Source organism: Microcebus murinus, chromosome 18, assembly GCF_040939455.1.
Source record: "Microcebus murinus isolate Inina chromosome 18, M.murinus_Inina_mat1.0, whole genome shotgun sequence".
NCBI classification, from domain to species: domain Eukaryota; kingdom Metazoa; phylum Chordata; class Mammalia; order Primates; family Cheirogaleidae; genus Microcebus; species Microcebus murinus.
In genome coordinates, this window is record NC_134121.1 from 41592908 (window position 1) to 41609840 (window position 16933).

At 42.8% G+C, this 16933-nt stretch overlaps 2 protein-coding genes and 1 non-coding gene across 7 annotated transcripts in view; 1 reads left to right on the forward strand and 2 right to left on the reverse strand.

The window, feature by feature from the left end:
• The window catches only part of FBXL20 (F-box and leucine rich repeat protein 20), a 116581-nt gene extending 108031 nt beyond the window's left edge, over window positions 1–8550 (reverse strand). The window contains exon 1 of one of the 3 annotated variants that reach the window (XM_075994542.1): window positions 8138–8550. In XM_075994542.1, the coding sequence (XP_075850657.1) occupies window positions 8138–8185 (48 nt within the window). In that variant the 5' untranslated portion in view covers window positions 8186–8550. Of the gene's footprint in view, window positions 1–7256; window positions 7554–8137 lie in introns of those variants that run through there. The other 2 variants (XM_012765918.3, XM_075994541.1) reach the window with 2 other exon arrangements.
• Window positions 8551–12778: 4228 nt separating this feature from the next.
• Window positions 12779–16933, reverse strand: part of MED1 (mediator complex subunit 1) — a 29414-nt gene continuing 25259 nt past the window's right edge. For all 3 annotated transcript variants that reach the window (XM_075994539.1, XM_012765915.3, XM_075994540.1), the window contains one exon: window positions 12779–16269. In XM_075994539.1, the coding sequence (XP_075850654.1) occupies window positions 13017–16269 (3253 nt within the window). In that variant the 3' untranslated portion in view covers window positions 12779–13016. The remainder of the gene's footprint in view (window positions 16270–16933) is intronic.
• Window positions 16739–16860, forward strand: LOC142862331 (small nucleolar RNA SNORA27). Its single transcript, XR_012913395.1, has one exon. It is a non-coding gene; the product is annotated as a small nucleolar RNA SNORA27 (small nucleolar RNA).

Consider the following 16933-nt stretch of genomic DNA (forward strand, 5'->3'; position numbering starts at 1 on the left):
ATGCTTTGCCAGTTTTCATTTTGAAATGATTACAAAATTACATCTGCCTGCATCCTCCAATTGATCAGAAAGTCACAGCAACAACCACCATAGTACTTGGTACATTTGATTGTATTAGTTTGGACAGGGATTTGATATATTGTCAACCTTCACCTCAATGCTATCAGATATAATTTCTTTATTAGTACCAAAGTAATGCCTAACATCAATTTACTACTCAGTTTTATGGTGTTCTACTTCCCTTACTTAGTTTAACTAGAAATTCCTGGGAACAAAGACAGAAATGATAAAAGAAATTGCCAATATCTGTTTCATAATAATTATCTAAATTCTTGCCTACCATGATCTAATGTGACTTGAACTTCATAGCTATTTAAGAGACCGAAAAAAAATGGATTCAATTAATTACATTTCCACATGACTACAACCGTCAGATACGAGGCTTATTAAAGCCAACAGAATACCATAAAATCAAGTTTGAGGACACATGATCAGGGAATAAATAGGTTAGTTGCCTATAGCTATAACTCACATGCCTACTAAATAGTTAAAGTCATGCTTTTAACAGAAAGTCTTTAAAAGCTAATGCCTGCTGTGCACTGTGGTTCAAGCCTGAGATCCTAGCACTTTGAGAGGGAGGCTGAGGCATGAAGATCATTTGAGGTCAAGAGTCTGTGGCCAGCCTAAGCAACTTAACAAGACCCTCATCTCTACAAAAAATAGAAAAATTAGCCAAGCACAGTGGCATGCACCTGTAGGCCCAGCTACTCAAGAGGTGGAGGTTTGCTTGAGTCCAGAAGTTTGAGGATGCAGTGAGCTATGCTGATGCCAATGCCCTCATAAAGAGCAAGTCTCTATCTCAAAAAAAAAAAAAAAAATACAAAAGCTTACATAAATTTTCTTTTTCTTTTGGATTTATCACATTTGAATACATATCTTTATTTTTTCAAGGTATATAATTAGGCAAGATGAATCAAACACAAATAGAGTTTAGTAACACTACCTATTGCTAGCTGCCATGAAGTTAAAATCTTTTATTAAATGGATCCATGTGCATTAAGACATAAAACTATAAAACCACAGCTGGATGCCTTAGTTTTTCTGAGTCAATATTTGGGTCAAGGGTTTAATCTAAGAATTCACTTAGTCTAGAAGATCAAATAGGAAAACAATATAAAGACAACTATGCACAAGCGGCTACATTTGGTCAGTTGAAGGGCATTCTTTCTTCTCCCTCCCTCCATTTTCCTGGTGTCACGGAATATTTTATTCTGAACATCTAAAAATACCCTTCCAAAACCACAGTACTAGTTAGATTACTGAAATTTTTAATTCAGTTTCCAATCTGTCACAGTTAGGAAACAGTAAGGAAACAGTTAGAAAACAGTAAAGGGATAGGAAAGGAATCCTTGGCCTATAACAAAATCACTTACAAATCTGCAAGAAAAAAGATACCAAGATTTAAAAAGACCCAACTCTGGGGATGGAAACAGATGGATTTTTAAAATTAAGATTAAAAAGCATCACTCATACTGACAATCAAACTGACAAGATGACCTCAAACATAAGAATATAAGACTTTAACAGTGTGACCATTTCTAGACTGAATGAAAATCTTCAACATAAAAATAGATTATACCTAAGAATGTAGCACTAAAATTTATCAATATAGGGCCAGGCATAGTGGCTCATGCCTGTAATCCTAGCACTCTGGGAGGCCAAGGCGGGCGGATTGCTCCAGGTCAGGAGTTCGAAACCACCCTGAGCAAGAGCGAGACCCCGTCTCTACTATAAATAGAAAGAAATTAATTGGCCAACTAATATATAGAGAAAAAATTAGCCAGGCATGGTGGCGCATGCCTGTAGTCCCAGCTACTCGGGAGGCTGAGGCAGCAGGATTGCTTGAGCCCAGGAGTTTGAGGTTGCTGTGAGCTAGGCTGATGCCACAGCACTCACTCTAGCCTGGGCAACAAAGCGAGACTCTGACTCAAAAAAAAAAAAAAAAAATTTATCAATATATTTTGCAAAATTTTTGCCAAGCAATAGATTTTTAATGACTCAATGGAAAACAGCAATTTTCAAAACGTAATGGTTTATCTGTGTTTTATACACATACTGATTTTTAAATAATGAATACTATAAGTACCTGATACAATGCACTGTTTCAAAAGATAAAAATACCAATGATTATGCAATAAGGAAACATCAATAAACACTATTTGAAAAGGATAGATTGTCTATTTGGGCCTAATAAGCCTAGACCTGCAATTTGGATTTTCTATAATGTTAGATAACTGTTTTCAAACCTATCTCTAGAGTGTTAAAAACAAAATTCCTTGGTTTTACTAGTACTCTTTTCCATTGCAGGGCTTTTGAAAGAGTGAAACAAATGACTCTCACCCAACTGGAAAATTATTACTACGTAACAGTACTGTGAGACTAAGCCTACAATCTTAAACAAAATATTGGACTGGCTGTTTCAGAAGAAATGACCAAGGAAATATGGTCCTCTGCTTTTATTAAAAAAAAAAAATCACACATCCAAAGTATTTTGGAACAAAAAGTACTTTAATGGCTGATCGAACAATACCTTTGTTTTACAGAGAAGGGAAATACTCAAGCTAGAGAAGTGAAAATAAATGACCAAAGTTACAATTAGTTGATGGGAAAACTCAAGATTAATTAATATCCAGTTCTCTTAATTCCCAATGTAATATGTTCTTTTTGTCATGCCACATTTTGTGATTTGTGTTAGTTTTGATAAATGGAGTTGATAAAATGAAGAAAGCAGGCAAAGAAATATTACAACCTAATGTTACAAGTTGTATAAAATATTACAGATTTGTCAGAAAGGCAGTGAGGTATAATGAAAAAAACACTAATGAACATGGATTAAAAATACCAAACTGGAGTGTATCACTTCTCAACTTACGTGCCCTTACCATCTCCAGGCACTGTTTAAACTATAAAATGGTATCTGAATGTCAGTTAATGTTACCTCTAAGACTTTTTTTTAACATCAGGCTTTTTAATAAACCCAAATAAGAATTTTCCTTCAACAGTATTACACCCTCATAATGGAGCTACTAAGAGCATGACAAAGTGGAGAAGCTTACTAAAAACATTCTAAACTTGGATTCAAGGGCTACCCTAGATGTTTGAACACTAATCTCACTGAGTATTAAGATAATGTAAGTTATGGCACTTAAAATGAGGGACAGATTCATTCTCTTGATAGCCAATACAAAATAAAATATACTGAATGATGAACTTCAGGGAAGCTCTTTTCCACACATTTTATGGACTTTTTGCTAAGTTAGGCTAAAAACAGAGCAGGGTAACAGAGTCATACAACAAAAAAGTATTTGAATAATGAATTTCAATTAAGTGACTAATATAATGCAGCACACTCTATGTTAACCTGCAAGGTTTATTATGGTATAGATTTAATGCCAAAATGATACAGCAAGAACATGAATTTTTACATCTCTAGATCTCTTTAACTCTTTATTCAAGAGGCACATACTGGGGGGGAAGGGCATTTATTGAAACCTTAAAATCTGTACCCCCATAATATGCCGGGAAAAAAAAAAAAAGAGGCACATACTTCTGGCTATTCTACAGGATGCTACATACCTGGCTAACAGGTAGTATCCCTTGGTTTTTACCTTAAATTTTTTTTCTACAACTCTATCCCCTACTGTGAAATTTAAAGTGTATGGCCTCCAGTTACAAGCATTCTACACAAAACATTCTCTATAATAGGATTATAATGAATGAACTACATAAGACTGTAAGATGCTAAGCTTCAGATAGATATCTTCTCCAAGAAATAGAAATCTGGCCAGGCACGGTGGCTCACACCTGTAATCCTAGCACTATGGAAGGCCAGTTGGAATAAGAGCAAGACCCCATCTCTACCGAAAATAGAAAACATTAGCAAACTGTGGTGTCACATACCAGTAGTCCCACCTACTTGGGAGGCTGAGGCAGAAGGAACACTTGAGCCCAGGAGCTTGAGGTTGCAGTGAGCTACGATGATGCCACTGCATTCTACCTGGGGGACAGAGAGTGTCTCAAAAAAGAGTAAAAAGACTCTGGAGGCCGAGGCGGGTGGATCACTCAAGGTCAGGAGTTTGAAACCAGCCTGAACAAAAGTGAGACCCCATCTCCACTAAAAACAGAAACAAATTAATTGGCCAACTAAAAATATATAGAAAAAAATTAGCCAGGAATGGTGGCGCATGCCTGTAGTCCCAGCTACTTGGGAGGCTGAGGCAGGATGATAGCTTGAACCCAGGAGTTTGAGGTTGCTGTGAGCTAGGCTGACACCACGGCACTCTAGCCCAAGCAACAGAGCAAGAGTGTGTCTCAAAAAAAAAAAAAGAGAGTAAAAAAAAATTCATTTGATGTAAATGTTTTAGAAATGAAAAGCCTGTTTTATTTACCTGTATCTTTTATGGATAGAAAATAAATATTTAAGACATTTTCAACAAATTAGCAATAAGTTGTTATTTCATAAGAGGCCAGTTTACTGTCTCACTACTTATAAATTAGGTAAATAAAAAGGTAAATGGTTTCAATACTCAGATAGTGAAACTCATTAACACATATCATTTCTAGCCATTCTCATTTGTATCCTGGCATGGAACACTTCAAATCATACTAAAAGAATACCTTTTGGGCAAGGCGCGGTGGCTCACGCCTGTAATCCTAGCTCTCTGGGAGGCCGAGGCGGGCGGATTGCTCGAGGTCAGGAGTTCGAAACCAGCCTGAGCAAGAGTGAGACCCCGTCTCTACTATAAATAGAAAGAAATTAATTGGCCAACTAATATATATATATACAAAAAATTAGCCGGGCATGGTGGCGAATGCCTGTAGTCCCAGCTACTTGGGAGGCTGAGGCAGGATTGCTTGAGCCAGGAGTTTGAGGTTGCTGTGAGCTAGACTGACGCCACGGCACTCACTCTAGCCTGGGCAATAAAGTGAGACTCTGTCTCAAAAAAAAAAAAAAAGGGCCGGGCGCTGTGGCTCACGCCTGTAATCCTAGCTCTTGGGAGGCCGAGGCGGGCAGATTGCTCAAGGTCAGGAGTTCAAAACCAGCCTGACCAAGAGCGAGACCCCGTCTCTACTATAAATAGAAAGAAATTAATTGGCCAACTGATATATATATAAAAAAATTAGCCAGGCATGGTGGTGCATGCCTGTAGTCCCAGCTACTCGGGAGGCTGAGGCAGAAGGATCACTCAAGCCCAGGAGATTGAGGTTGCTGTGAGCTAGGCTGACGCCACGGCACTCACTCTAGCCTGGACAACAAAGTGAGACTCTGTCTCAAAAAAAAAAAAAAAAAAAAAAAAAGAATACCTTTTGTACAGCAGTCAGTTCAAAGATAGAAAAACAAAAAATAAAGAAAAAAAAACCCAATAGCTTTTGGTTTATAAGCAAACACTTTTAATCATGAACATTATACAGGGAAAGTTTCCCCCTTATTCTTATTTTACCTTCTTAGATCACATTTAGAAAGCTTTAGTTGCCAGCTACATAACAATCAAGGTAAATAGAAATGTTTAATAAAGCAATAAATTTTCTTGTAATGTTAGTATGCCATCACTACATATAAATTATAAATTAAAATAGAAGACAATTATCAAAATAGGAAATAGCTATGTAATTTTTAAGAACACACTACAAGAATTCTTTCCAACAATTATTCAACCTAAACTGAATAGCAAAATGATAAAGAGGTATTATTGCAGCATCAAAAGATTATCCCCCACTCAAATCTTCAGTATTTGGGACTCCCTCTCAAGATTCCTGTTAACTGCTATGTGTCTATTCAGGAATGTTAATGAATGATATTCTGGACTTCTACAGTAGTACTGAATATGAACCCACCATAAATTAACATTACTGGAGCTCTCTACATACAACAGGGCAACACAATGTCCTATTAAATACCAAATAATAGCTAGTATAATACTTCCTTCTCACGATTAAATTAAGTATGAAAATTCTAAGGAGACCAAGTCTTTGATTTTCTCCACTCCTCACCTGCAACAGTAACACTGTAGCTCTGAATTTAAACTTCCCCCAAACTCTTCCTATCTTGATCTTTGTGGATAAATTCAAATATTTTTCCAGTAAGCATAAAAAGAAATCAAGGAATACACTAAACCGAAGATCCTTAGGTAAAATTTCCACCCCCTACACCTCGTTGGTGAGTTTCTTGACACTTGTGTCTCACCGTCTTAAAATTTCATCTTTAAAATGGAGATAAAAAAAACAAACAAACAAACACGAGATGTACACTAAGCTGTGAGTGATCCCAGGTCAGCCTGAGTCTCTGCCAGAAAAGGCCAGGTAACAGTTACTTTACTTGTTGTAGAAGTTTTTCTCTCTTACTCCCTCAATGAACCTTCCAATATATTATTATACTATTGTAACTCATCAGGTAGTTATAATACTCCACTTCCCGAAGGAATCCCCTCCCTACAAGGTGACTACTCCCTACCGGCGCTTTTTACACTATCTATTCCTCAATTCCAGGACTCTAAACCTCCCAGCCAGAGGAGGAAAAGTTCCTAAGAGACAGATTAAATGGAATGGATTTTCTGAAGTCTCTCAGACTTTCGTCCCAATCTCAAAGCATGCAGACATCTAAGGGTTCCCTGAAACAATGAGCTACAAAAGTACAGACTAAACGGGAAAGAAGAGGAAGTATCAGAACAATACCCAAACCAAACAGCACCGAAAACTCGTGGTCGCCACTATCATCCCAGTGTACCACCCCCACTTCCCTAGTTTAATCAACGTCTCAAACCCAGAGAAATGGCCCCCCAGTCCATTATTTCCCCCTCTACTGACAACAAACGCTTCACGAAGGTGGCAGAAAGAAACAAGCTTTGGTTGAAGGGAGCCGTGATGCTTTTACTGCCGGGTGGAAGGAGGCAAGCCAAGGGTTGTGTAAAGAATGGAAAGCTGAGTGATCCTGGGGGGAGGGGGGAATTAGGGCGCCAGAGCTAATCCCTTGCCCGGCCCGCCGGTGGGAAGCAGCAGGAGACGAACACTCGGGAGGACTAGGGAAGCCAGGCAACACGGGGCTTTCGTTCTCAAGAAAGGGGAGAGAAGTCTGGCAACCCCATCGGTGGGTGGGTGGCGGAGCCTGCAAGGGAGGAGGCTCCGTGCGGAACGAACGTTTTGGGGTAAGAGAGCAAGACTGGCCTTCCTCACGCCACCCAAGCCCCCAGAGCTCACACCTCAAACCTGCTCTTGGTCACTCCGTTCACGTCCCTCCTCATGGGGCCGGCGGGTGCGGCCCGGGCCGGGCGCTGCGGCGTGCGAAGTGCAAAGACAAGGCGCCCTGGGCAGGCCCGAGAGTTCCGGGACCGGGAGGAGGGGGAGGAGGGGCAAGGCCAGGGCCGTCGGACCGGGGGGAAAGATCTCTCAGCTCCGGCGAGGCCTCCACCACCTCCCGCGGCGCCGGCGGCCGCGACGACTGCTCGTCGCTAGCTCGGCTCTCTCCCCAGCCTCAACTTCAACCCAAAACAAAAACACTCCCCACTTGCCAGCAACGGCGCTTCTCATTGGGCAGAGCCGCCCGGGCCTCGGAACGCCACGGGAGGGGGAGGGGAAGGGGGAAGAGAGGGAGGATTGGGAGCGGGGGAGGGGAAGAAAGGGGGAGGGGAGGGGGAGGAGCGCGCGGCGGCGCCGCCAGACCACCCCTCCCCCACTTCGGGCGCAGCCCCTGACCGTGCGACCGGGAGCAGCCGGAGCGCGGCGGCGGCGGCACGAGCCTCCTCCCGCCTCCGAGGCAGGCGAGCCCGCGGGAGAAGGAGAGGCAGGGAAGTGCCTATATGTCTGTGTGTGTTTGTGAAAAAGGGGGCGGCTGTGGGGCGGGTGCGAGTGTGCTGGTGCTCGCGGAAGGGGGGGAGAGGAAAGCGGGACCGCACACTGCACGGGAAACCCTTCTTCTGCCTAGTGTCCCCCTCTCCTTCCTCTCCGCGGGCAAACAGACACGGACACACAACCTGAGCTCTCTGCCTAGACGCCCCCCCCCCAGACTTGTCGCTTCTTCCCTAGGAGCTTGTGCTGGCACACATCCTTCCCGACCACCCTATTCCCTTCCCTTATCACTCACTGTCGCCTTGAACCCAAAGTGCAGCAGGCGGTCCCTGCTCGGAGCCATTTTCCTCTTTCTGGATGTCTCTAGATTGGGGCAGAGCTGCTGCCGCCGCCGTCGCCTCTGCTGTTGCCGCCGGCGCCTCCCACGTCCCGGTGGATGGCATTACCGGGTGCTGCAGGGAGGCCTGGGGGGCCGCTTCGGGACGTGTGTCTCCCGGTGCATGGCTCGGGAGGGCAGGGACTAATTGCGTTGAGGGGCAGGCCGAGCGTCCCCGCTCTGGCCCAGGGATGGCAGCGAGGCCACACCTCGAGCCTGGGGGGTCAGGGGGTGCAGTGGTGGAGCCGGACAACCATTCCTGTCGCTGGGGGAGGGGCGCGCGTTAGTCGGGGTGGGGGCCGGCGTAGAAAAAGGGCCTTTGGCTTTCCCCGCTCCGCCACCGTTCGGCCGTCGCGGGCGCCCAATGGGCTGTAGTGCCCGCCCGCCCTCCAATCAGGGCGCTGGTTGGTGAGAACCTGATCCTGACGCCACTTTGGCGGGAGAAACAAGCGTGTGTGAGCGAGTAGGCGGGGGCGTTTGCCCTGTGAAACTATGACTTTAATCTGACTCTCTGGCTCCTTGTATAGAAGCTGGTCTGTGTCATCATACTATTATGGTCAAATTTCTATGAATTAAAGAATAATCCAGAGACTTGCCCCCTGTAAGGGTGACAAACTACACAATTATGTCCGGAAAGTGAGATGGGCCGGGCACAGTGGCTCACGCCTGTAATCCTAGCACTCTGGGAGGCCGAAGTGGGCTGATTGCTCGAGGTCAGGAGTTTGAAACCAACCTGAGCAAGAGCAAGACCTGTCTCCACTATAAATAGAAAAATCAATTGGCCAACTAATATACATAGAAAAAATTAGCCAGCATGGTGGCGCATGCCTGCCTGTAGTCCTAGCTACTCGGGAGGCTGAGGCAGTAGGATTGCTTGAGCCCAGGAGATTGAGGTTGCTGACGCCATGGCACTCACTCTAGCTTGGGCAACAAAGCGAGACTCTTGTCTCAAAAAAAATATCAGTATGGAATGCTCTGCCTCTTGGAAAAATAAAAATAATAATAATAAACTGTATCATGAATTCCAGTGAACCTGACTGAAGCAGCTGTACTAATTGTAAGTTTCCAAAGCAGTTATGAGTTTGTCTTCACACCCCTTTTAATTAGTAGTTTTAAGTGACTGGCTTGTTATGAATCTAAGAAATGAATTTAAGGGCAAAAAGCACTGCAGATCTTTAAAAATAGGCATATTTTAGCCAGGTTTGTTATGAAACTAAAAACTTTATGAACTTTTTCATTTTTATTCTAGAAGGGCTTCGTAAGTAAGGAAACTAGTTTTAGAAAACTCATTCTCAAGCCCATAAACCCAGGTCTAGATGTTATACTCTCCTCCTATCCCTGATACTATTAATGATTTTGTTTTACCTCAGTGGAATAAGCCTTTTTAGTTTGGTATCATCTAAGTACTGTTTATTCTCAGCAAAACCTACTGATGAGTTTGGTGAATTTAGAAAAACTGGCAAACACAGATAAATCGAACATAATGAATAAACTGTTTCACAGGTCTATCAATTATCCATATCCATTCCAGTGGACCCATTTCAAGTAGTTCTCAGGGAAGACATTTACTTTTTGACTGATTTCTTTTTTAACTGGATTTTTGAAATGCTGAACAAATGAAGATTTATTCAAAAGTTAAAAATTTATTACACATAGGCATATTACTTTTTATCAAAGTTTATTTGCATGTAAATAAACAGGTTATTTTTTAATGTTTCAGGGGGAAAAAAATCCCACAACAGATTTTGTCTACTTTCAAAAAAATGAAAAACCCCAAAGTATTTACAGAACGGCCATATGCACAGAAAATCAAATTTGAAAGATTTTCTTTTTTAAAAAAGACCCTCCCCAACTGCTCTTGATGTACATGTTTAAAGTCAAAATTTAAAGTTCAGCTCCTATAGCTGAGCATGTTTCCCAACCTAGCTTCTGAGATGTTAAGTACTTGCTGCCCCCCCTCTAAAAAATCAACCCAAGGATAGAAACAAATGTAGGGGAGGGGGAAAGATAGGGAAAAAAAGAATGAGATTGCCTAAGGTTTATGAATGTTTCCTATACTGACATCTGTTTTAAGTGACTCAATTGTAGATACTGTATGATTCACTGGCTCCCTGAAAGGGTTTCTTCTGAGAATTCATGATATTGCTGTACTAAATTTTCAGACCTAGGCCTGAAGAAGGAAAATCCTTTCAAGAGTCACCAACCTCCAACTTGGTTTTGGCAATTATATCCTGCTTCATACCCCCCCCCCAATACTTGTTTTAAGTCATTGATTTTGAATCTTAAGTCTTTATGTACATCAGAGCAGGTTTTGACCAAGTACCCCTAACGTGAAGCCAAAAGACATAGGGTAATCAGGTCAAACTAAGAATACATAAGACACCAGCAGAAGATAGGTAGAAGTTGACTTCACGTCCTTGCCGTCTTTTGAAACAGGAGAATGAGTACACCTAGACAGGAGGGAGGTGTCCCAGGCTTGGTTTATTCTGCCTCTTCTCCTCCACCCTGTGGAGAAATGCAGTGCTCCCTGGTTCTCAGGCAGGGTGAAGCAGTTTAGCCCCGGCTCCCTGTTAAGCAAGTTCAGATGCTGGGTCAGTGTGTGGGGTGTGCCCATCGACAATTCAGGGGCTTATCCTTCATCCAGATCCTAACTCGGGATTCTTTGATCTGGGATGAAGACAGAAAGAGAGAAAAAGCTTCCCAGTTTACTCATTTTGGTATTTGTTGGCTCTGCTTGGGGGAGCTGAGCCCCTGATACTCTGCAGTACAATCCCCTTAAGATTTTTCCCACCCAGAACAAACTTAAAAACAATGTAACTTTTTTTCCTGCAGAAACCATTGGGATAGGATTCAAAACTAGGTGACAAACTTGTGAGAAATCCAACCTGGTTGTATGTCTGAGAGGCTGCTACTGTATCAGCATCACAAGATAAAGCACTCTGGTATCACCTTGCCCATGTCCTCCTTAGTGTCACCCAAGACATTTGACTCTGATACGGTAACCGATAACTTTTCTTGCTCCACTTTGCAATGTTTCGTTTCCTACTTCTTATTACCTTGGGACACAAAAGTGGCAGAGTTGTTGAGAGCTGATGACCAGAAAAGGGAGAACACTAAAGGAAATGAGAGACAGTCAGGAAAGAAAGCCAAAGCTGATTTTCCAACTCTATGCTACCTCCAACCTGCAGAAAGAGCTGAATATAGAAATCTTCCGTATCTGATGATGACACTCCACTTATGACATATACACACACACACAGAAGAATCACCTGGCTTTTTTTTTTTTTAATCCAGAAGAGTTGTGCTGGGGACCATGCCCCATCCCGCTGATATAGTTCCTGAATGGAATCATCAGGAATGGCACAGTGCAGGTGTCAAAATCAAAGTAAGGCCGCAGAATTTTGAGAGGACCTTCCAAATACTGAGAACTTCTGTTGCACTCAAAACGGTCTCCTGGATTTCTATATTTATGAGAAGGGCTTCTTATTGATGTCCCCCAGAATCCAGACTCAGACCTGTTTCTCCAAAAAGGTCCAATTGTGTTGCTACATAGTAGCAAGGGTTTATCTTCATGCTCACATAGCATTCTGGGCCCCCATTACTTCAAGTGAGCTTGAAATTGTTTTAAGTGAACTATGGCTGCAAATTTTTTACTGTTTTATCTCTGGGAGCATACAGTGAGTGGAGTGATTAAAGTGTGGACTCCTTCTTCTGATGAAGAGAAACAAAGAGCCCAGCTCTAAGGAATGGCATCAGTTCTCCTGCAAACAAAATGCTGGGATGTAGATTTTTGGCACATTGTGGAAATAGGAGAACTATTAATTCTGTAATGGTTTTCATGCTACTGGGTCAGGAAGGCTGTCCCATATTAAACCTTACTGCATCTGAAAACATGTTTACATCTCAAAAAGCCACTCTAGTTTTTTTTAAAAAGAAAAAGAGATTACACATCAGTACCTCCACAAGAAGGTAATTCCTAATGTTCCTATGATGTCTGAACCCTATGAAAAACCTCCTAAAATAAAAAGTATCATTTGGGTTTTTCTATGAACTCCAAAGGCAGGCTCTGACTAATCTGCTTGGGCTTGATACTATAGTATCAGCACAAATTACAAGTTCCTAACACCAAATAAGCCTTGCTCTTCTGCCTCCCATCATTTTGAACCCTAAACTCAGAAAGAAACACTATAAAAACAAACAGAGGGTTAAAATATTACAAATAAATAGCTAAAATAATCTGCCCTCCCCCAATCACTCCTAAGAAACAGACACCAAACATTACATAAGTGTCCAAAAAGACCAAAGTCCTTCATTTGCCGATGCCTCAAATGGACAACTACCCAAACAAAGGTGAACAACCTTCATGCAAATGCATCAAGGAATGTATTGCTTTTTCATTTTCTGCCCAGCCCTTCATATACATGCACTAAAATGAGTTTAAAACATGGCCTAAAAATGGAAAAGGGGAGAAGAAAATATATATGAATATTTCCCACAAAACTGTTTCCCACCCTTCCCTCTCCCTACACCCCTCCCACCCACCCTCCCTTTCTTAAGTATTTTAATTTTTTCTTTCTGGTAGAGGAACAAGAAATTCTTGGTAACCAGAATCAAACCCAATGGTCTCTTTAGTAGGGTCTGGACATGCCTTTCTAAATTCACCCAGCTCGGTGTCAAAGCCATGCCATTTAGGATTCTTAAACAAAAAATCAGACCTGACTCACCCCTTACATTGGTTTCCCTATCAACTTATCAATAGTTTTTTCACTGGCCATGTTTGTTTTAGAAAATAAGGTTCCTAATTGCCAATCAGAGCCACATCCATAAGATCATCATCTTCCTCCCCAATCATAAAGTCAGGGCTGAGCCTTGAGGGCCTATCTGCAGATAAGATTGTGTTACTTGTCATAGACAAGGACTGGTCTGAAGAGATGGGTGACTTAGACCAATTCTCTGGTTTGATACTATGAGATTTTTTCTTGTCTCGGTCTTTATCCCGGTCCCGGTCCCTATCTTTGTCTTTTACTTTCTTCTTTTCCTTTTTGTGCTTCTTGTGCTTCTCTGTGCTGTATTCTGGAAGTGGTCGGATGCCATCATCTGAGCTGGGACTGTTCTGATAAGATTTCTCTGCTATGGAGGAGCCCGACTCACTTTCACTGTCCAGATTCTGGGGAGTATATGCTGGTGACTTACTATGGCTGGGAGAGCCACGCTCATGCTTTGGAGTGGAACCACTAATGAGTGGAGAGCCATAGTTTTTAGAAGAGGCCATCTGAGCCCTGAGCCCTTCTCCACTATTTTCTCCAGGTTTCTGCAAAGTCACTTTGGCTTTAATGCTGGGGGAGCCTCCATCATGCTTGCTGATGATAATTTTTGCCACACCTGTGCTCCCCACATTTTTTGACTCTGAGGTCTTCTTAGAAGAATCCACTGAGCTCCCCGAGGTGGAAACCTTTGATTTGTCTTTATCACTTTTCTCACGCTTGCCCTGGAACTCTCCTCCTGACATATTATGTTTGGAGGATATGGTATGGCTAGAAGAATTTGTGCTCGCACCCATCTGGCCATCCATTGGGTCTTCACCCCCAGGACCACTGGTGACAACCCCATGCTTCAATTTGTCTATGACAGCTGTCAAGGACGGCTTCTTATTTCTGCTGGGAGATTTCCCTTTGGAACTCCCATGCTGGTTCTGAGAGGATGACATGGAAGAGCCACTTGAGGAAAAGGAGGAGGAAGATGCTGTACAAGAATTGGATGATGGGGGAGTTTTCTGGGACAATGAGCCTGAGGATCCTAACCCTGAAGATGACTTCATGCCAGAGCTTGAACTAGTTCCAGACATATGAGAACCACCAGAACCTGAACTGATAGGGGACTTGGCTTTAGAGGATGGGGGAGTTCCAGGAACAGGCTTCATTGGAGAGGCAAGCTTATCACAACCTCCAGGTGGCCTTGAATGAGAAGGGGATATGTTTGGTTTACTTAAAGAAGGATTCATAAGTGATGATGGTTTCCCTTGAGGTTTCATCTTGGTGCTGCTGGAGCCACTGCTCAGTCCATGCTTGGTAATGGGAGAAGAGCCTGGCTTTCCCCCAGACTGGGATGAATTTTTGGACTGACTAGATCCAGAAGACCCTTGGCTAGAATACATACTGCTACTTAACTTGGAACTTGATGAACCTTCTGATTTACTGCCTTTCATCTTGCTTGAGGTGGAAGCAGAAGATGAGGAAGAAGAGGAGGAAGAATGGCTATGATGGCTTTTGCTGCTGGAGGAAGACACAGAACCACTGCTGGTATACTGACTATGAGAGGAGGGCTTGCCCACCATCACTGTTCCCTTAGGAATCTGAATAGTGATTTTGGGAATGGGTGGGGTGGCAACACCTGGGGGAGTCTGAGATCTTCCTGAACTGCCTGGAGATTTGGATCCACCTGTGCTGGTAGGTGGGGTAAAAGGTCGGTTAGAAGAACTGTGAGATGGAGACTTTCCCTCAGTGTCTGCCTTCTTCCGCTTTGGAGGCTTATCTTTGCTTTTCCCATCATTAGAAGGGGTCCGACTGCGCTTCCCTGGTTTGCTGTCTAAACCTGGCCCTGATTGAGTACTATTACTCGTGCCATTGCCTTCCTTTACCCTCTTTTGAGTCTTTTCTTTCCCTAAGTCCCCAGTGGCCAATAAAGGACTCTGACTACCACTGTGATGCTCCATAAGATCTGCAGGACCCAATGCCTTACTAGCTACTGATATAATACTGAAATCAACTGTGTCAGCTTGGCTATTGCCTTTGAACTTTGTCTCCCCATTATCACCTCCAAGCATTGGCACCCCCAAAGTATTTAGTGCTTGAGATGCAAATCCTTTGAAATCATCATTATCCCCACTTTGGCTGCTTTCATCAAAATATTCTTCACCAAAACCACTTTGGCTCTGGCTGTTCAATAAATCAGGATTGAAATCTACTCCATCAGGAAAAAAATGATTGGTAGGAGAGTCACTACTGGGGCTTCCAGCAGCATCTGCAATAAGGTCAGCTGGATCAGTGTATGGATTTTCATTGTTATTAGTCTGAAAGACATCAGAGTCAAATAGGGTACTCTGAGAATGCCCAGAGCTTGAAGAATCTCGAACAGGGGTGCCAATGGGTGGACAATCATCACTAGTGCTGGGTAGCTTAGAGGCTTCTTCTGCAATATCTGAAAGGATATCAGTTACATCTGGGCCAATGCTGTCTGAACTGGATAGTCGGACCATCCTTTGAATACTGGGTTGGGAGTGAGGTACTGGTTGTGTGTAAGTTGTTGGGGGAGTGCTACACTGGCTTGGAGCTGGAGTGATGTGTGGCGTATCCAGCGTGTCAGCTGTCATGTTGACATCAAAGATAGGGTTCTGTGAGTCAACATCCATTGAAAATAGCTCCCTCTGAAAGTCATCTTCAGTCTGGTGCTTGGGTTTGTCAGGTGGTAATCTTGATGACTTCTTCTTCTTGGTCTTGTTACTCCCCGAGCACATTTCCATCCGGGGTGAGCCGGAAGAGGAGTTCTGCCTTTCTAAAGGGCTGCTTCCATAAAGGGTTGAGAAATCCTGGGCAGGATTATCTTTAAGAAGGTTCATGAGCATCGGGTGGTTCTTGGTGTTGCCGGCCATCGAAGAGACAGGTGGCGGTGTGTGATGAGGAGGGGTCGGACTCGAGCCAATGGTAGACCCCCCGTTCCCTGTGATTTGCAACAAACTGGTAAGAATTGGGTTCTGAGACACCTTGCTGAAGTCCTCCCCATGGCCCACCGACTCATGCCGATCTTTGATGCTCATGCTCATATTAAACAAGGTGGTAATGGGACCCCCCGGAAAGGTGTTGGTTGGTGTAGTGGTACCACTCATTGGGTTGTTGCCTGTGGTCATGCCATACCCTGGGCTGCTAGCCGGGGGCAGGTTCTTTTTCACCATGTCTTCAACTGTCTCTGCAATGAGGGACAGTGCTGGGGTGTCGGCCTGAATGGTTTCAGCTTTCCTCCGAATAGCCCTCATCGTCACAGGAATGGACATACATCTGCAAAATAAGATGGAAAAAACAAAGTTAACATTGTACTAGCTGCTGGACTAAACCAATTTATCATTTGGAAAAATAGGCTCTAATTTTGCCTGACATTTTAGATAAACCATCAGAGGTTTATAGTAATCTGTAAGAAATGTATAAGGCAAGAGTAGTTCTCTCAAATGCCAAAGCTTTGGGTAAATTCATTCTAAAAAGAATCTGATCTATCAACCTCTTATGAATCACATACCAAAACAAACCATAAACGAGAGTCAAAATAATTAGATTTCATATTGAACATTTAATTGGCAGTAATGGAACTCAGTAAGAAAATTGCTTCCTTTAGGGGACTGACATGGTAATAATGGGTTATATGTTTTATTTAAATTAATGAACAACTAGAAAAACCTCTTGGCCCATCAAGTTCTAAACTTTAATGGCTTAGATCATCCCAAAACCACATTATTGTGAAAAATGCTAGTGCTACCCCCTTTTCACTTTGCCAATTAGACTTATGTCTTTATCATTCAAGTGGGACAAAGGAAATATCCTTTTAAAATTCAGGCAAACTGGTGTTTGTCTTGTATCCTGTAAAAGGAAACAAATGGAAAAAAAAAAAGAAAAAGCTGCTACAAAATCTTAGTTATTTTAAGTAAAGTATTTTATCTTCCAGATAAAC